The sequence below is a fragment of the Salvelinus alpinus genome, chromosome 22, assembly GCF_045679555.1.
Source record: "Salvelinus alpinus chromosome 22, SLU_Salpinus.1, whole genome shotgun sequence".
Taxonomy (NCBI): domain Eukaryota; kingdom Metazoa; phylum Chordata; class Actinopteri; order Salmoniformes; family Salmonidae; genus Salvelinus; species Salvelinus alpinus.
The window spans coordinates 42308530-42330040 of NC_092107.1; the positions used below are offsets into that span (position 1 = coordinate 42308530).

The 21511-nt window shown below is 43.7% G+C and overlaps 1 protein-coding gene across 4 annotated transcripts in view; it reads left to right on the top strand.

Annotated features, from left to right (window-relative positions):
• The first annotated feature begins 10893 nt into the window (after positions 1-10893).
• Positions 10894-21511, top strand: part of LOC139549546 (nectin 1b-like) — a 735897-nt gene continuing 725279 nt past the window's right edge. For all 4 annotated transcript variants that reach the window (XM_071360154.1, XM_071360156.1, XM_071360157.1 and 1 more), the window contains exon 1: positions 10894-11845. In XM_071360154.1, coding sequence (XP_071216255.1) covers positions 11710-11845 — 136 coding nt within the window. In that variant the 5' untranslated portion in view covers positions 10894-11709. The remainder of the gene's footprint in view (positions 11846-21511) is intronic.

Sequence of the window (21511 nt, forward strand, 5' to 3'; positions counted from 1 at the left end):
ACAGTTACAACCTGTAATTTAAATGGATTTTTTATTTTTCATTTCACTTCACCAATTTGGACTATTTTGTGTATGTCCATTACATGAAATCCCCCCCAAAAATCTATTTAAATTACAGGTTGTAATGCAACGAAATAGGAAAAAGGCCTAGGGAGATGACTACTTTAGTACCTACAGTATGTACATCCATTCTTCAACAACCATTTTCCATCTAACGTTAGCTAGTTGCTAGCTAATACATATAGTTCAGTGGAGGCTGCTGAGTGGAGGATGGCTCATAGTAATGTCTGGAATGGACTAAATGGAACGGTGTCAAACATGTGGTTTCCATGTGGTTGATACCATTCAACTGACGCCATTCCAGCCATTATTTTCAGCCGTCCTCCCCTCAGCAGCCTCCACTGATATTGTTATGTGTCTGTCATATTGAGGTGTCTAGCTTTAAGTTAAACCTGATCAATCAAATGGATATGTTTAATCTAGGTGTCTTTGCTAGACAGACACAGAGAAGGGGGGGGGAGGAAGTGAATAAGAAAGGTTGGCGCCCCCCCTTGGGTTGTGCCGTGGAGGAGATCTTTGTGGGCTATACTCGACATTGTCTCAGGATGGTAAATTGGTGGTTGAAGGTATCCCTCTAGTGGTGTGGGGGCTGTGCTTTGGCAAAGTGGGTGGGGTTATATCCTGCCTGGTTGGCCCTGTCCAGGGGGTATTGTCGGACGAGGCCAGTGTCTCCCGACTCCTTTCTCAGCCTCCAGTATTTATGCTGCAATCGTTTATGTGTTGGGGGGTTAGGGTCAGTCTGTTATATCTGGAGTATTTTTCCTGTCTTTTCCAATGTCCTGTGTGAATTTAAGTATGCTCTTTCTAATTCTCTCTCTCTCTCTCTCTCTCTCTCGGAGGACCTGAGCCCTAGGACCATGCCTCAGGACTACTTGGCCTGGTGACTCCTTGCTGTCCCGAGTCCACCTGGTCGTGCTGCTGCTCCAGTTTCAACTGTTCTGCCTATGGAACCCTGACCTGTTCACCGGACGTGCAGTTTTCGACTCTCTCTCTCTACCGCACCTGCTGTCTCTAACTCTGAATGATCGGCTATAAAAAGCTAACTGACATCTACTCCTGAGGTGCTGACCTGTTGCACCCTCTACAACCACTGAGATTATTATTATTTGAATCTGCTGGTCATCTATGAACGTTTGAACATCTTGGCCATGTACTGTTATAATCTCCACCCGGCACAGCCAGAAGAGGACTGGCCACCCCTCATAGCCTGGTTCCTCTCTAGGTTTCTTCCTAGGTTCCAGCCTTTCTAGGGAGTTTTTCCTAGCCACCGTGCTTCTACACCTGCATTGCTTGCTGTTTGGGGTTTTTAGGCTGGGTTTCTGTACAGCACTTTGAGATATCAGCTGATGTAAAAAGGACTTTATAAATACATTTGATTGATTGATGAAAGTGAGAGAGAAAGCGAGATGTGGGAAGAGAGTGGAAGACAGACAGACAGAGAGAGAAAGACAGCAGTGCAAATATACTTAGACTTGAATATCTAAACAACTCTTCTCTTCCAACTTGTTAGGAAATCATGTCTACCTATGGGGGAAGGATGGCCAGCCACACAGGAGGGTGATTTTTACTAAGGAGAAGGAGGCTGATGGAGATGCATGCTGGTCATTTCGGAGTGAAGCGCATGATTGCCAAAATCAACCTACGCTTCTTCTGACGGGGAATTGTCAAGGAGGTGGACAGCTGGGCAAGTGAAATAACCTTTTGTTTATCAATCACATTCTATTATATCTGAAATTATTATGATTTCAATGAACGTCATATCAGAGAACACACAATGTTTCCATGTGTCACTTTGTGCTTAAAGGTCAGTAGCCTGTCTAGCCTGCCAGAAGTCTGAGAGGGTGAAGACTGTGAGGCCGGAGTTAAGTCCATCAAAGTTGTTTCACCAGGGAACATGATCGGTAAGTGTCCCAATTCAAATCTAGCCCTGATAAGTTGTTCTGTCATGGTCGCTTCATTTGACCACAGCCGAGTTCAATAAAATAGAATGTGCGTGTGTGTGTGTGTGTGTGTGTGTGTGTGTGTGTGTGTGTGTGTGTGTGTGTGTGTGTGTGTGTGTGTGTATGTGTGTGTGTGTCAGTATCCTTACAAATATGAAAATCTGCATACTGTATGACACAGATACGGGTAAGAATAAAGTAATCTTCTCTCTAACACTTTACATGTTAGGGGAGTTCCTCATCGGACCCTCCACTAGGAATGGCAACAGCTGGTATCTGACAGCGACCCATCACTTTACCAAGTGGGTGGAGGCAATACCCATTAAGGTCAGTACAGGAAGAGAACGGGCTTAACTCTCAATTCCCTTCTGTTACCCATTAAAAAGGGTGCTTGGAACCAAAAACAGATTTTCATTTTGCATGATACCCATCAAGGATGAGACTAGCGAGGCCACCTCCAAGGCGATGGGGGACATTTTCAACACCCACGGTTCTCCTGAGGTCATCTTGAGTGACAGAGGTCAGGAACGCTGGAACAAGGTACGGCTGTTATAGGTTATATTCTGTCACCAATGGTTTGTTTTATTTATTTTTTACAATTTGTTTCTTCCATGGTACATAATCAGACATATTTCAATATCTTCCATTGTCAATAGATATCTCTTTCCTTCCCCCTCCTCCAGGTTTGGTGAATGGACCAACCAGACCCTCAAGACTGCCACGGGCAAGTCTCTTGGTACCAGGAATGGTGGGAGAACAACCTGAAGGTAATTCTCTCTGAACACAACAGCAGCATCCAGGCTGAGTACGGACGGAGCCGCAGCTGTTGACTGAGGTAAACAATGCAACTGTAAAAACATTTATTACATATTATGTAGTCTTTCAAATGTGTGGTTGACGTAGTGTTGTTGTTTGTCTGTTAGTGTTGTTGTTTGTCTATTAGTGTTGTTGTTTGTCTGTTAGTGTTGTTGTTTGTCTATTAGTGTTGTTGTTTCTCTATTAGTGTTGTTGTTTGTCTGTTAGTGTTGTTGTCCGTCTATTAGTGTTGTTGTTGTCTATTAGTGTTGTTGTTTGTCTATTAGTGTTGTTGTTTCTCTATTAGTGTTGTTGTCCGTCTATTAGTGTTGTTGTTGTCTATTAGTGTTGTTGTTTGTCTGTTAGTGTTGTTGTTTGTCTGTTAGTGTTGTTGTTTGTCTATTAGTGTTGTTGTTTCTCTGTTAGTGTTGTTGTTGTCTATTAGTGTTGTTGTTTGTCTGTTAGTGTTGTTGTTTGTCTATTAGTGTTGTTGTTTCTCTATTAGTGTTGTTGTTTGTCTGTTAGTGTTGTTGTTGTCTATTAGTGTTGTTGTTTGTCTATTAGTGTTGTTGTTTGTCTGTTAGTGTTGTTTGTCTATTAGTGTTGTTGTTTGTCTATTAGTGTTGTTGTTTGTCTTGCTATTTGTGTATAATGTACTTTCAGATGACTGAAACCCCACGTGATGTGGTGGAAGAACGCCTTCGAGGACTACCTATGTGGAGGTTTTTGACCAGGTAAAAATGATTGCCCGCTTTTAATTTATTTTATAACACTGCACTAATCCATCAAATGTTCTCACAGTGAAGTGTAACCTGTGTGATTGCTTGTTTACATCTCTGTCTCCCATCCTGTTCCCTTTAACTCTGCTCCTGTTCTCCAGGACCTAGGGGTTCTGTCCAACACCCAGACCCACCTGATGTCCTCCATTACCTGTTCTCCAGGACCTAGGGGTTCTGCCCAACACCCAGACCCACCTGTTGTCCTCCATTACCTGTTCTCTAGGACCTAGGGGTTCTGCCCAACACCCAGACCCACCTGATGTCCTCCATTACCTGTTCTCCAGGACCTAGGGGTTCTGCCCAACACCCAGACCCACCTGTTGTCCTCCATTACCTGTTCTCCAGGACCTAGGGGTTCTACCCAACACCCAGACCCACCTGATGTCCTCCATTACCTGTTCTCCAGGACCTAGGGGTTCTGCCCAACACCCAGACCCACCTGTTGTCCTCCATTACCTGTTCTCCAGGACCTAGGGGGTTCTGCCCAACACCCAGACCCACCTGTTGTCCTCCATTACCTGTTCTCCAGGACCTAGGGGTTCTGCCCAACACCCAGACCCACCTGATGTCCTCCATTACCTGTTCTCCAGGACCTAGGGGTTCTGCCCAACACCCAGACCCACCTGATGTCCTCATTACCTGTTCTCCAGGACCTAGGGGTTCTGCCCAACACCCAGACCCACCTGTTGTCCTCCATTACCTGTTCTCCAGGACCTAGGGGTTCTACCCAGCACCCAGACCCACCTGATGTCCTCCATTACCTGTTCTCCAGGACCTAGGGGTTCTGCCCAACACCCAGACCCACCTGTTGTCCTCCATTACCTGTTCTCTAGGACCTAGGGGTTCTACCCAGCACCCAGACCCACCTGATGTCCTCCATTACCTGTTCTCCAGGACCTAGGGGTTCTGCCCAACACCCAGACCCACCTGATGTCCTCCATTACCTGTTCTCCAGGACCTAGGGGTTCTACCCAACACCCAGACCCACCTGATGTCCTCCATTACCTGTTCTCCAGGACCTAGTGGTTCTGCCCAACACCCAGACCCACCTGATGTCCTCCATTACCTGTTCTCCAGGACCTAGGGGTTCTGCCCAACACCCAGACCCACCTGATGTCCTCCATTACCTGTTCTCCAGGACCTAGGGGTTCTGCCCAACACCCAGACCCACCTGATGTCCTCCATTACCTGTTCTCCAGGACCTAGGGGTTCTGCCCAACACCCAGACCCACCTGATGTCCTCATTACCTGTTCTCCAGGACCTAGGGGTTCTGCCCAACACCCAGACCCACCTGATGTCCTCCATTACCTGTTCTCCAGGACCTAGGGGTTCTGCCCAACACCCAGACCCACCTGATGTCCTCCATTACCTGTTCTCCAGGACCTAGGGGGTTCTGCCCAACACCCAGACCCACCTGATGTCCTCCATTACCTGTTCTCCAGGACCTAGGGGTTCTGCCCAACACCCAGACCCACCTGATGTCCTCATTACCTGTTCTCCAGGACCTAGGGGTTCTGCCCAACACCCAGACCCACCTGATGTCCTCCATTACCTGTTCTCTAGGACCTAGGGGTTCTGCCCAACACCCAGACCCACCTGTTGTCCTCCATTACCTGTTCTCCAGGACCTAGGGGTTCTGCCCAACACCCAGACCCACCTGATGTCCTCCATTACCTGTTCTCCAGGACCTAGGGGGTTCTGCCCAACACCCAGACCCACCTGATGTCCTCCATTACCTGTTCTCCAGGACCTAGGGGTTCTGCCCAACACCCAGACCCACCTGTTGTCCTCCATTACCTGTTCTCCAGGACCTAGGGGTTCTGCCCAACACCCAGACCCACCTGATGTCCTCCATTACCTGTTCTCCAGGACCTAGGGGTTCTGCCCAACACCCAGACCCACCTGATGTCCTCCATTACCTGTTCTCCAGGACCTAGGGGTTCTGCCCAACACCCAGACCCACCTGATGTCCTCCATTACCTGTTCTCCAGGACCTAGGGGTTCTGCCCAACACCCAGACCCACCTGATGTCCTCCATTACCTGTTCTCCAGGACCTAGGGGTTCTGCCCAACACCCAGACCCACCTGATGTCCTCCATTACCTGTTCTCCAGGACCTAGGGGTTCTGCCCAACACCCAGACCCACCTGATGTCCTCCATTACCAACCACCGTCCAACTTTTCATTACATCATCTACAGCTACTGTTGTTGTCATGTTGTCAATAACTGCCAAGTAAGTTTAATTGCTCCATCATGCTGGGCACATAATATGTGAAATACACGGATTAACTAAAACACTATCACTGCAAGCACTCAGAACAAACAGAGCAGCCGTGCCTGGACACTCTCCCTCTCCCCTTCTGAGTCTGTCTGCCTGTTGAGAACAAGTGACAGGCAGAATTCCACACACCACAATTCAGTATTTTAGTCTATGATTGCCATGTGAGTGTACAAAAAATCTGTGAAAATAAATAAAGGACACATCTGTACCAAAAAGTATCAACCGTTTATATATTAAAATCTTAAATATTGCCAGGTTGGTTTTCACAGCTGTTTCACAAGGTGTTCATTATTGTAAGTTAAAAGGTATCTTTTGATGGTATTTATTAGTTCCACATTATTCATTGTTGTATCCCAGGACACTACCGGTCAAAAAACTTCCTGATTCCAGGGTTTTTCTTTATTTTTACTATTTTCTACATTGAATATTAGTGAAGACATCACAACTATGAAATAACACATATGGAATCATGTTGTAATCAAAAAACTGTTAAACACATTCAAATATATTTTTTATATTTACTTCAAATAGCCACCCTTTGCCTTGATGACAGCTTTGCACACTCTTGGCAGTCTCTCAACCAGCTTCACCTGGAATGCTTTTCCAACAGTCTTGAAGGAGTTCCCACATATGCTGAGCACTTGTTGGCTGCTTTTCCTTCACTCTGCAGTCCGACTCATCCCAAACCATCTCAATTACGTTGAGGTCTGGTGATTGTGGAGGCTAGGTCATCTGATGCAGCACTCAATCACTCTCCTTCTTGGCCAAATAGCCCTTACACATCCTGGAGGTGTGTTGGGTCATTGTCCTGTTGAAAAACAAATGATAAATCCCCTAAGCCCAAACCAGATGAGATGGCATATCGCTGCAGAATGCTGTGGTAGCCATGCTGGTTAAATTTGTAACTTGAATTCTAAATAAATCACTGACAGTGTCACCAGCAAGGCACCACCACACCATGACACCTCCTCCTCCGTGCTTTATGGTGGTAAATACACATGCAGAGGTCATCTGTTCACCCACAGCGTGCCTCACAGACACAGCAGATGGAATCAAAAATCTAAAATTTGGACTCCAGACCAAAGGACAGATTTCCACCGATCTAATGTCCATTGCTCGTGTTTCTTGGCTCAAGCAAGTCTCTTCTTCTTATTGGTGTCCTTTAGTAGTGGTTTCTTTGCAGCAATTCAACCATGAAGGCCTGATTCACACAGTCTCCTCTGAACAGTTGATGTTGAGATGTGTCTGTTACTTGAACTCTGTGAAGCTTTTATTTGGTTGCAATTTCTGGGGCTGGTAACTGTAATGAACTTATCCTCTGCAGCAGAGGTAACTCTGGGTCATCCTTTCCTGTGGCAGTCCTCATGAGAGCCAGTTTCATCATAGCACTTGATGGTTTTTGCGACTCCATTTGAAAAAACTTTCAAAGTTCTTAAAATGTTCCGGATTGGCTGACCTTCATGTCTTAAAGTAATGATGGACTGCCGTTTCTCTTTGCTTATTTGAGCTGTTCTTACCAAATATGGCTGTCTTCTGTATACCACCCCTACCTTGTCACAACACAACTGATTGGCTCAAATGCATTAAGAAGGAAATAAATTCCACAAATGAACTTTTAACAAGGCACACCTGTTAATTGAAATGCATTCCAGGTGACAACCTCATGAAGCTTGTTGAGAGAATGCCAAGAGCTGTCATCAAGGCAAAATGTGGCTATTTCAAGAATCTCAAATATAAAATATATTTTGATTTGTTTAACACTTTTTTGGTCACTACATGATTCCATATGTGTTATTTCATAGTTGTGATGTCTTCACTATTATTCTATAATGTAGAAAATAGTAAAAATAAAGAAAAACCCAGGAATGAGTAGGATTTCTAAAACTTTTGACCGGTAGTGTATACGAGCTTGCGAGAATTAATAATAGAGGATCACTGAAATGATATTATTTCAGTGTAGATGAGGGAAGGGCAGGTTAAAATAAAAACATGACAGCCAGACAAGCCGGTGTATGAATCAAACAGATTTGCATATGAATGGTGTGGAAATTAGCTGACTTCCTGGTCTGTAAGGTAAGTAACTTTAATGTGTCAAGCAGATTACACGTTTTCTTTGCCGTTTCCGAAACGTAGCAACGTTTAAGACATGGATTTCATGTTGTAATGTTAACACAAGTAGTTCAAATTAATGTTTTCATTTTATTAGCTAAACTAAACTTGTTTAAACAGTGAAATTGTCGCGGAAATCAGCCTTGTTTGCAAAACGATGATGAAAAGAACGTAATTTAGGCTGTAATGATCTCCAGAATTCTAATCATTAGGTCATCACACCGTTGATATAGCAACGGGCGCTAATAGTTTATCGAATCCCATTGTGACGTAGAGAGGGACACTATTTGACCGGGGAACATTATTTAGCATAACAGGCCCGAAGTGAGATTTGGTCTGGGCCCTCCCAAATCACGGGCAAAACATTTTAATGCCCCTCCTGTTCGCAGTGGATAATTGTTTTTGCAGTGTTAAAGTAAACATCCTACAATTCAACACATTTTGCCATGGTGTGTAGAGAAAGTGTTGTAGTTTTAAAGCAAATGTTCTGCAATTCTACACATTTTGCCATGGAAAATGTATTTTATTCCAGTTTACGAAAATCAACATCACAACTGTATGTGTCACGGCTAGAACAAATGGGGGCTATATTACATCCTTCACCATAAAGAGTGTTTGTGTATCTACTGTATATATTATGGGGGACAGTACACATCTGTAATTGGTCCAAAATAATACAATTCTTAAATATAACTACTCTATTGCTGCTGCATTGCCGTAGAAACTTTAGCTATTTTCATGCTAATTTCCTGCAATTCTACAAATTTTGCCATGACTTATGACCATATGACCATGTTCATATGATATCTGGACTGACACATTTTCCCATAAAGCAGAGAGAAAAATGTGTTGTTTTATTGCTCATCTCAAGCTACTCTTCACATTTTGCCAGGAGGATGAGAGCAAATTTTGTAGTTTTAAAGCAAATTTTATGCTATTCTACACATTTTGACATTTCTTGTTAAGTGTTCATATGCTATATTGGGGGACCCAACCAAATATGAATGTATATATTTTTTGGGAGGTTGGGGGCCTTTCATGCCCGTGCGGTAAACGAGCCCTGGCCTGGGCACATGCCCAGTTTGGTTGATGTGGTGATTAGGCTATAAGGGCTGGATAGCTGGCTAGACTACCTAACCTGGCAAAGTTAGCTGACTTGGTGGAAAACTCGAGATGGAAGATCTTCAATCATCCAAGGAGGTGTTGTCCACAAGAGGGAAGTATTTCACCTTGACTCCTCACCTAATCATTCAGTAGCAGGGTTACGTCTATTTTGGTACAGGGAAGGTGAGACCTTCATGTTTCACAGCACACAAAACAAACAATATTACACCACAGGAATGTACTGAAAATAGGCTACTATTAATTGTGCCATTTGTTCCTGTGTTGAAGAAATACTACAAACTGTAACTTGGGTATCTTGTCTTTGTCACAGATCTGGTCTCAGAGTCCATGATCAGATTATCTGCCCTGCTCTTAAGAACCAGTCTTGTTATTCTACAATAAAAAGCACCTTTTAATTCATGAATTCTGTGTTATGTAGAGAAGTCATCTGGTTTGTTGATCATTACCGGAATGAGAAAAGACAGGCATGTTTTTAGGCCTAGTCAGATAACTACAGTTATTTGTTTTTTTGCCCGCCAAACATTTGTTTGTTGCTACGGTAAGTTAACTTTATTAATCATGCCATTTGACAATTAAATGTCAACACTACAGTAGGAAGTACAAATGCTTGAATAATTAGATACTTGTTTCTCTATTGATAACTATTTAGAATGTACCTGCATGTCATGGAATAGGTAAATAGTTTGTTCCACTCTGCCCTACTCTGGGAAGGCTCAGGTAGGGGTCAGGTAGGGGTCAGGTAAGGGTCAGGTAAGGGTCAGGTAGGGGTCAGGAGGGGTCAAACCCAAAGGCATTGGGGGGCTACAATTATCCGGATAATAAACACAGAGTGTTTTTATTTAATTTATTATTCATACATTTTCAGAATCAAACAGAATGATCCTGTCACGTTGGGTAATGCCAAAGTGCCAAATCCCTGGGGGGGGATTAATCCTGATTGGTCTGAAATGGTTTGGTCTAGGCTGTGCATTCAGCAGGACACAATGTTTTGGAATATTTAGATATAAATATGTAACGTAGAACAAACATGCCTCTCTGACATAAAGACCAATAAATAATGTTGGCATTTATATCTGGAATTAAGATACAGAGATATAGAGATAGAAAATAAGACACTGAGATATAGAAATAGGATATAAGATCCTGAGCTACAGAAATAGGAAATAAGACACTGTGATATAGAAATAGGATATAAGATACTGAGCTACAGAAATAGGAAATAAGACACTGAGATATAGAGATAGGAAATAAGATGCTGAGCTATAGAAATAGGATATAAGATACTGAGCTATAGAAATAGAAAATAAGACACTGAGCTATAGAAATAGGATATAAGATACTGAGTATAGAAATAGGAAATAAGACACTGAGCTATAGAAATAGGATATAAGATACTGAGTATAGAAATAGGAAATAAGATGCTGAGATATAGAAATAGGAAATAAGATGCTGAGATATAGAAATAGGAAATAAGATGCTGAGATATAGAAATAGGAAATAAGATGCTGAGATATAGAAATAGGAAATAAGATGCTAAGATATAGAAATAGGAAATAAGATGCTGAGATATAGAAATAGGAAATAAGATGCTGAGATATAGAAATAGGAAATAAGACACTGAGCTACAGAAATAGGATATAAGACACTGATATATAGAAATAGGCCTACATATACGTGCTAATAGGTTAACTTTTTTAGTTTGGTGCTAAAGTAGTCTGCTTCTGGCTGTTGCTGCCTGATGCGTTTTCATGACAGTCCTAGCCCCTCCTCGTCTAACGTCACCGATTTGGATCTGTGCTCAGAGCTTGTCAGATACACTGTGCCATTTCAGGTTGTGGACTCTTTGTGGGAAAATCCGCATACCGGGATTGCAGGCTATTTTATGAAAAGAGCTTTGGTTATTTAATGACAAGTATTGATCGAATGAACTACCGGATATAAGTCTGCTCTTTCTACTGAGTCAACTGAGGGAGAAAAAAAAAACTATATCTCCTGATTCCATTGCCGGGAGAAAGAGGGAACTTCGGCTATTGTTTCGTTCAAAACAAGTAAAGAAGATCGTTGCAGAACTGCCCTCTATTGGATATCATCTGCGGCAAATAATTCAGAACAACTATCCGTTTTATTTTCTGGAACTTGTCATTGAGACGTCGAGCTCCTTCCCGCCCCCTCGCCTCTATTCCAAAATACTAGAGGGGGGGTTAGGCAGTGGTGAACTGCAGCACTGGATGAAACACGGGATTCAAGGTAGACTGAGGATAGCCTGCTGCCTGATCGCACCACAATCTCTATTTGGACGATTTATATTCCCCCGTTCAGTCACCTAACTCCGATAAGAACGCATCGTCTCGTTTGTTCGGTTGTGCGTAAATTGCGCCGTGGATATCTTTCCAGCTCGTGGGAGATCTACTCATCAATCTAACCGTACGTTCACCGTTTCGAGTTGCGTAGTTTCAGAGCTACTGAACGTAGGGATAACTAGTCAGTCAAGTAGTGGCGCTTTCCACGTCGGCTCGCATTTAATTCATTAGTTTGAAAGTAGTTCCACATCGACTTCGGGTCTCAAGGTAACGGCGTATTCCTAACCAACGGACGGACTGGAATTTGCGCTCGAGTTGCATGCCTGGTCTAAATCATCTGGACGGAACATATTCCACCCGCTCAGGGGAAGCTACCACAGAGGTCCGGAGAGTTGGAAGTGCCATGGCGATGTTGGCGACTGTTTGGATTGTCCTCCTGGCTGTCAATATACAAGGTAAGCACTTGAAATACAATTAACATTCTTGATTTTAATGGCATAATGTTTTCTCTATGGATAGTTGTATTCTTTTCAATCAATATTTAGCATTAATGGTGTTTAAATCAGCACGTCAACAAATACATATTATTGTTAGTAACCTAGAAAAAATCCGTTCACATATTTGCAACACAAAGAATAGGTTATTTTCCAAATAATTTCGAATGTATTTCGTTGTTGAATAATTCCGTGCCAGTAGGCTCCATGAAGTGACGCTGATAACAGGCAGATGGCGATAGCGCTGTTAAAGGCTCCGGCCCGTCATAAACATGTCCGTACAACATCATGACGACACGCACTTCTTATTATCTCAGGTGATCACGCAGCACGACACCTCCCAGGTACTTAGATAGCCTACCAAACACGACGGGAGGTTTCTTTGTGTGTTGTGTTCAATTCCGTTGGGTTATCAACATGAATCTACTTCTACTTAGACACCATCTGAATGGAATGGCAGCAGGTCCTACTTAGACACTATCTGAGTGGAATAGCAGCAGATTCTACTTGTCTGAACGGAGTAGCTATAGCAGATCCTACTTAGACACCATCTGAGTGGAATAGCTATAGCAGGGACTACTTAGACACCATCTGAATGGAATAGCTATAACAGATACTACTTAGACACCATCTGAATGGAATGGCAGCATATCCTACTTATCTGAACGGAGTAACTATAGCAGATTCTACTCAGACACCATCTGATTGGAATTCGCAGCATATCCTACTTATCTGAACGGAGTAGCTGTAGCAGATCCTACTCAGACACCATCTGAATGGAATAGCTATAGCAGATCCTACTTAGACACCATCTGATTGGAATAGCAGCATATCCTACTTATCTGAACTCAATAGCTATAGCAGATCCTACTTAGACACCATCTGATTGGAATAGCAGCATATCCTACTTATCTGAACTCAATAGCTATAGCAGATTCTACTTAGACACCATCTGAATGGAATAGCTATAGCAGATCCTACTTAGACACCATCTGAATGGAATAGCTATAGCAGATCCTACTTATCTGAACGGAGTAGCTATAGCAGATCCTACTTGGCTTGATGTTTCCACATCTGGTCTGAAGTATCCACCAGAAAATGAATGATTACACAGTAATTACACATAATGAAGACATTATCATTCTCAACTGATTTTGAAGTATGCTTTCATTATAATGCACTGGTGAGTGATTGATCATTGAAAGATGTCTAATCAATTAAGTGCCTGTTTATTTTTTTTGACTGTGGGAACTTTGATTGTGAAGAAAAGGGCCATTCAATGACCCATCACGTCCTATAGACTTGTATCTCTATGTGGATATAGAGGTCATAAAACAGGGATTATACACTACGCAGTATTTTACTATAAAGCTGCAGTGTGTTTGCGAAAGCAGAGTTTGCTGTGTCCGTAAACCCTGGATTAAAGCAGGGAAATTTGATGAATTATATGGATATTTAGCCGTCAACATGCCCCACCCCCCAACCCTACAACCTGTTTTCAGGATCATGTCTTAGAACCTGTTCTTCCTGTCTCAAATGGCTCCTAGTCCCTGTGTACTGTAGTGCATAGTCCACTACTTTTGACCAGAGCCCTATGAGCCATCGTCAAAACCAAATGCCCCCACCCTATTCCAGGGCCCTAGTCAAACGTAGTGCACTATATAGGGAATAGGGTGCAATTTGGCTGATAGCTCCTCTGTCATAGTCACACTACCGACCAGTGGAAACCACTTACTGAAAGCAGTACTAATCCATTATGACCATCGCATCATGCTCTTGGGAAATTATGTATCTACAGGTGAGGATTTAGCCTGTTGAAAAAAGGGGAATTCTCCATGGGATATGGATGGATGGATGGATGGGATATGGATGGATGGATGGATGGATGGGATGTGGATGGATGGATGGGATATGGTAGGATGGATGGATGGATGGATGGATGGATGGATGGGATATGGATGGATGGATGGGATATGGTAGGATGGATGGATGGATGGATGGGATATGGTAGGATGGATGGATGGATGGATGGATGGATGGATGGATGGGATATGGATGGATGGGATATGGATGGATGGATGGAATATGGATGGATGGAATATTGATGGATGGAACATGGATGGATGGAATATGGATGGATGGGATATGGATGGATGGGATATGGATGGATGGATGGAATATGGATGGATGGGATATGGATGGATGGATGGAATATGGATGGATGGGTGGGATATGGATGGATGGATGGATGGATGGGCGGGATATGGATGGATGGATGGGCGGGATATGGATGGATGGGATATGGATGGATGGATGGAATATGGATGGATGGGATATGGATGGATGGATGGAATATGGATGGATGGGTGGGATATGGATGGATGGATGGATGGATGGGCGGGATATGGATGGATGGATGGGCGGGATATGGATGGATGGATGGAATATGGATGGATGGATGGATGGATGGATGGGATATGGATGGATGGAATATTGATGGATGGAAAATGGATGGATGGAATATGGATGGATGGGATATGGATGGATGGATGGATGGGCGGGATATGGATGGATGGATGGGATATGGATGGATGGAATATGGATGGATGGGATATGGATGGATGAATTATGGATGGATGGATGGGATATGGATGGATGGATGGGATATGGATGGATGGATGGGATATGGATGGATGGATGGGATATGGATGGATGGATGGGATATGGATGGATGGATGGATGGGATATGGATGGATGGATGGGATATGGATGGATGGATGGGATATGGATGGATGGATGGGATATGGATGGATGGATGGATGGGATATGGATGGATGGATGGGATATGGATGGATGGATGGGTGGGGGGATGGATGTTGGATGGTTGGGGGGATGGATGGATGATTGATGGGGATGGATAGATGGATGGGAGGGGTATGGATGGATGGATAGGTGGGGGGATGGATGTTGGATGGTTGGGGGATGGATGGATGATTGATGAGGATGGATGGATAGCTGATGGATCACTGGGGATGGATGGATGGATGGATGGGGGATGGATGGGGGATGGATAGGGGATGGGGGATGGATGGGGGATGGATGGATGGATGGGGGATGGGGGATGGATGGGGGATGGATGGGGGATGGGGGATGGATGGGGGATGGGGGATGGATGGGGGATGGAAGGATGGATGGATAGGGGATGGGGGATGGATGGGGGATGGGGGATGGATAGGGGATGGGGGATGGAAGGATGGGGGATGGATGGGGGATGGATGGATGGATGGGGGATGGATGTGGGATGGATGGATGGTGGATGGGGGATGGATGGGGGATGGAAGGATGGATGGATGGGGGATGGATGGATGGGGGGATGGGGTATGGATGGATTGTTGGGGGATGGATAGGGGATGGCGGAATGGATGGGGGATGGATGGGGGATGGAAGGATGATGGGGATGGATGGATGGGTGATGGATGTGGGGGATGGATGGATGTGGTGATGGATGGATGGATGGGGGATGGATGGATAGGTGATGGATGGATGGATGGATGGAAGGATGGATGGGGGATGGATGGATGTGGGGGATGGATGGATGGGGGGGATGGATGGATGGGGGGGATGGATGGGGGATGGATGGATGGGAGATGGATGGATGGGGGATGGATGGATGGATGGGGGATGGATGGATGGGGGGGATGGATGGATGGGGGGATGGATGGATGGGGGGGATGGATGGGGGATGGATGGATGGGGGGGATGGATGGATGGGGGGGATGGATGTGGGGTGGATGGATGGGAGATGGATGGATGGGGGATGGATGGATGGATGGGGGGGATGGATGGATGGATGGGGGGGATGGATGGATGGATGGGGGGGATGGATGGATGGATGGATGGATGGGGGGGATGGATGGATAGGGGGGATGGATGGGGGATGGGTGGATGGGAGATGGATGGATGGGGGATGGATGGATGGGGGGGATGGATGGATGGATGGGGGGGGTGGATGTGGGGGATGGATGGATGGATGGGGATGGATGGATGGGGGGGATGGATGGATGGATGGGGGGGGTGGATGTGGGGGATGGATGGATGGATGTGGGGGATGGATGTGGGGGATGGATGTGGGGGATGGATGGATGGATGGATGTGGGGATGGATGGATGGATGGGGGATGGATGGATGTGGGGGATGGATGGATGGATGGGGGATGGATGGATGGGGGGGATGGATGGATGTCGGGGATGGATGGATGGATGGGGGATGGATGGATGGATGGATGGATGTGGGGATGGATGGATGGGGGATGGATGGATGGATGTCAGGGATGGATGGATGGATGGATGGATGTGGGGATGGATCGATGGGGGATGGATGGATGGATGTGGGGGATGGATGGATGGATGGATGTCAGGGATGGATGGATGGATGGATGTGGGGATGGGGGATGGATGTGGGGGATGGATGGATGGATGGGGGATGGATGGATGGATGGATGGATGTGGGGGATGGATGGATGTCGGGGATGGATGGATGGATCGATGGATGGGGAATGGATGGATGGATGTGGGGATGGATGGATGGGGGATGGATGGATGGATGTCAGGGATGGATGGATGGATGGGGGATGGATGGATGGATGGATGGATGGATGTGGGGGATGGATGGATGTGGGGGATGGATGGATGGATGTCAGGGATGGATGGATGGATGTCAGGGATGGATGGATGGATCGATGGGGGATGGATGGATGTGGGGGATGGATGGATGGATGTGGGGGATGGATGGATGGATGATGGATGTGAGGGATGGATGGATGTATGTGGAGGATGATGGATGGGTGATGAATGGATGGATGATGGATGGGTGGATGGATGGAAGTCAATGTAAAGCAGTGAGCAGTCATGTGTGTGTCTTCTATGAGGCTTTCACTGCTTGTTCAGAGGTACATATTTAATGTTAAAGCTAGTATGAATAAACCTATGACATGGATTTCTGGGACCATCACACTACTGCTTTGCAAATCAATGGCATGCAAGGAGCATGGGTCAAGTTTAAGAACATTGCAGTAACATGTTAATGACGTGTGTGTGTGTGTGTGTGTGTGCGTGTGTGTGTGTGTGTGTGTGTGTGTGTGTGTGTGTGTGTGTGTGTGTGTGTGTGTGTGTGTGTGTGTGTGTGTGTGTGTGTGTTTGTGTGCGTGGGTGCGTGTGTGTGTGTGTGTGCATGCCTGCATGTGTGTGTGTGTGTGGCGTTGTGTTGGTATGAGGCTAATCCTGTTTGTGTATGTGGCTCAGAGCCCAAGACATTGATCCATTATGCAAAGGGCTTCCAGCTACAGTCAGGGGCACTGCTCTCTTCCTGCTAACTGAAACTGTAATGCCCTGTACGTTCACATTATGGATCGAACAATTCCATTTAGCGATGGATAGTGGGTGTTGTTTTCTGTGGGGGAAAGAACAGAGATAAAATGGTTGACTTTAGTACAACTATGGTACAATGTCCTCAGTGTCCTTTAGTAGAACTATGGTACAGTGTCCTTAGTAGATCTATGGTACAATGTCCTCAGTGTCCTTTAGTAGATCTATGGTACAATGTCCTCAGTGTCCTTTAGTAGATCTATGGTACAATGTCCTTAGTAGATCTATGGTACAATGTCCTCCGTGTCCTTTAGTAGATCTATGGTACAGTGTCCTTAGTAGATCTATGGTACAATGTCCTCAGTGTCCTTTAGTAGATCTATGGTACAGTGTCCTTAGTAGATCTATGGTACAATGTCCTCAGTGTCCTTTAGTAGATCTATGGTACAGTGTCCTTAGTAGATCTATGGTACAATGTCCTCAGTGTCCTTAGTAGATCTATGGTACAGTGTCCTTAGTAGATCTATGGTACAGTGTCCTTAGTAGATCTATGGTACAATGTCCTCAGTGTCCTTAGTAGATCTATGGTACAGTGTCCTTTAGTAGAACTATGGTACAATGACCTCAGTGTCCTTTAGTAGATCTATGGTACAATGTCCTCAGTGTCCTTAGTAGATCTATGGTACAGTGTCCTTTAGTAGAACTATGGTACAATATCCTCAGTGTCCTTTAGTAGATCTATGGTACAGTGTCCTTTAGTAGAACTATGGTACAATGACCTCAGTGTCCTTTAGTAGATCTATGGTACAGTGTCCTTAGTAGATCTATGGTACAATGTCCTCAGTGTCCTTTAGTAGATCTATGGTACAGTGTCCTTTAGTATAACTATGGTACAGTGTCCTTAGTAGATCTATGGTAGTGTCCTTTAGTAGAACTATGGTACAATGTCCTCAGTGTCCTTTAGTAGATCTATGGTACAGTGTCCTTAGTAGATCTATGGTACAATGTCCTCAGTGTCCTTTAGTAGATCTATGGTACAGTGTCCTTTAGTAGAACTATGGTACAGTGTCCTTTAGTAGAACTATGGTACAGTGTCCTTTAGTAGATCTATGGTACAGTGTCCTTTAGTAGAGTACAGTATACATGTTGTAGTATACATGGTGTAGTAGTATACATGTTGTAGTAGTATACATGTTGTAGTATATATGTTGTTGTAGTATACATGTAGTAGTAGTATTCATGATGTATTATTTATGTTGTAGTATACATGTTGTAGTAGTATACATGTAGTAGTATACATGTAGTAGTATACATGTTGTAGTAGTATACATGTAGTAGTATACATGTTGTAGTAGTATACATGTAGTAGTATACATGTTGTAGTAGTATACATGTTGTAGTAGTATACATGTAGTAGTATACATGTTGTAGTAGTATACATGTAGTAGTATACATGTTGTAGTAGTATACATGTAGTAGTATACATGTTGTAGTATACATGTTGTAGTATACATGTTGTAGTAGTATGCATGTTGTAGTAGTATACATGTTGTAGTATACATGTTGTAGTAGTATACATGTTGTAGTATACATGTTGTAGTAGTATACATGTTGTAGTAGTATACATGTTGTAGTAGTATACATGGTGTAGTATACATGTTGTAGTAGTATACATGTTGTAGTATACATGTTGTAGTAGTATACATGTAGTATACATGTTGTATGTTGTAGTAGTATACATGTTGTAGTAGTATACATGTTGTTGTAGTAGTATACATGTTGTAGTTGTATACATGTTGTAGTAGTATACATGGTGTAATAGTATACATGGTGTAGTAGTATACATGTTGTAGTAGTATACATGTTGTAGTAGTATACATGTTGTAGTATACATGGTGTAGTAGTATACATGTTGTAGTAGTATACATGTTGTAGTAGTATACATGTTGTAGTATACATGTTGTAGTAGTATACATGTTGTAGTAGTATACATGTTGTAGTAGTATACATGTAGTAGTATACATGTTGTAGTAGTATACATGTAGTAGTATACATGGTGTAGTAGTATACATGTTGTAGTAGTATACATGTAGTAGTATACATGTTGTAGTAGTATACATGTTGTAGTATACATGTTGTAGTATACATGTTGTAGTATACATGTTGTAGTAGTATACATGTTGTAGTAGTATACATGTTGTAGTATACATGTTGTAGTAGTATACATGTTGTAGTAGTATACATGTTGTAGTATATATGTTTTTACAGTATACATGTTGTTGTAATATAAATGTTGTTGAATTATTCATGTGTTTGTAGTATAGATGTTGTAGTAGTATATTTGTTTCAGAATTCGATGTTGTTTCTGAACCCCAGCCTTCTTGACAGGAAGTGAGGGTGAGGGATGCAGGGTCTGACGATCATACCCATCTCTTCAGATCTCTCACTGTGTAGGCTGGGCCTTGTGACGTGAGGGGTGCAGGGTCTGACGATCATACCCATCTCTTCAGATCTCTCACTGTGTAGGCTGGGCCTTGTGACGTGTGACGCTGACTGATGCACTACTCTGATCAAGCGGCCCTGTCTGATATACATCGAGATGATCCCTGCGCTCGTAGAGGAGATCAGGATTAAATGGTGTTCTGGGGAGCGAGGGATTCACGCTGCCAGAGACGGCGTTTCAAGCTGCTCAGTCAAAAAATCACTATCAAGGGTTCTTGTTCTTTTTATTGTATGAAGGAATGTTGGAGAACATTGGAGTTGTTTTTGCTCGAGGTCTAATTGATCTTAAGCCTGTAAATTATATAACGTTGTAACATTATGCCATGTTGTACGGAGAAGGTAACATACTGTACTGTTTAAGTCACGTTTAAAGCCAAATGCTGGACTTCTTTGGAATGACCCAAATGGCTTCTTGATGAAGGTCCTGTTGGCAGAAGTGGAGGATCTCCAAAGAGCCTGTAAACCTTTTGTTCCCCCTGTGGCCACATCTTTTTGACATGCAAAGACCAGAATCCAGGCTTTGACCCCAGGGTGAAAGGGCTCTCCTCATAAATGCCTGTTGTCTTTCAAGCACAAGTGATATAGAATACGTTGCGTTCGGACTCTGACTGCTCTGCCTGGCCAAACACACTCAAGTGGGAATGTGTCCAACACATACAACCTACCCCCAGTCAGGCCTCATTCAGCCATTCTAATGAAAACCATGAGTGGAATATTATTGGAAGGATTACACAAAAGGCACACCATTACCTTGGAAGACCTCTTTTAGTGGACTGTGTTCTAGGTTACTATAAGGTAGTAGTGGACTGTGTTCTAGGTTACTATAAAGTAGTGGTGGACTGTGTTCTAGGTTACTATAAGGTAGTAGTGGACTGTGTTCTAGGTTACTATAAGGTAGTGGTGGACTGTGTTCTAGGTTACTATAAGGTAGTGGTGGACTGTGTTCTAGGTTACTATAAGGTAGTAGTGGACTGTGTTCTAGGTTACTATAAGGTAGTAGTGGACTGTGTTCTAGGTTACTATAAGGTAGTAGTGGACTGTGTTCTAGGTTACTATAAGGTAGTGGTGGACTGTGTTCTAGGTTACTATAAGGTAGTAGTGGACTGTGTTCTAGGTTACTATAAGGTAGTAGTGGACTGTGTTCTAGGTTACTATAAGGTAGTGGTGGACTGTGTTCTAGGTTACTATAAGGTAGTAGTGGACTGTGTTCTAGGTTACTATAAGGTAGTGGTGGACTGTGTTCTAGGTTACTATAAGGTAGTAGTGGACTGTGTTCTAGGTTACTATAAGGTAGTGGTGGACTGTGTTCTAGGTTACTATAAGGTAGTGGTGGACTGTGTTCTAGGTTACTATAAGGTAGTAGTGGACTGTGTTCTAGGTTACTATAAGGTAGTAGTGGGCTGTGTTCTAGGTTACTATAAGGTAGTAGTGGACTGTGTTCTAGGTTACTATAAGGTAGTAGTGGACTGTGTTCTAGGTTACTATAAGGTAGTAGTGGACTGTGTTCTAGGTTACTATAAGGTAGTAGTGGACTGTGTTCTAGGTTACTATAAGGTAGTAGTGGACTGTGTTCTAGGTTACTATAAGGTAGTAGTGGACTGTGTTCTAGGTTACTATAAGGTAGTAGTGGACTGTGTTCTAGGTTACTATAAGGTAGTAGTGGGCTGTGTTCTAGGTTACTATAAGGTAGTGGTGGACTGTGTTCTAGGTTACTATAAGGTAGTAGTGGACTGTGTTCTAGGTTACTATAAGGTAGTAGTGG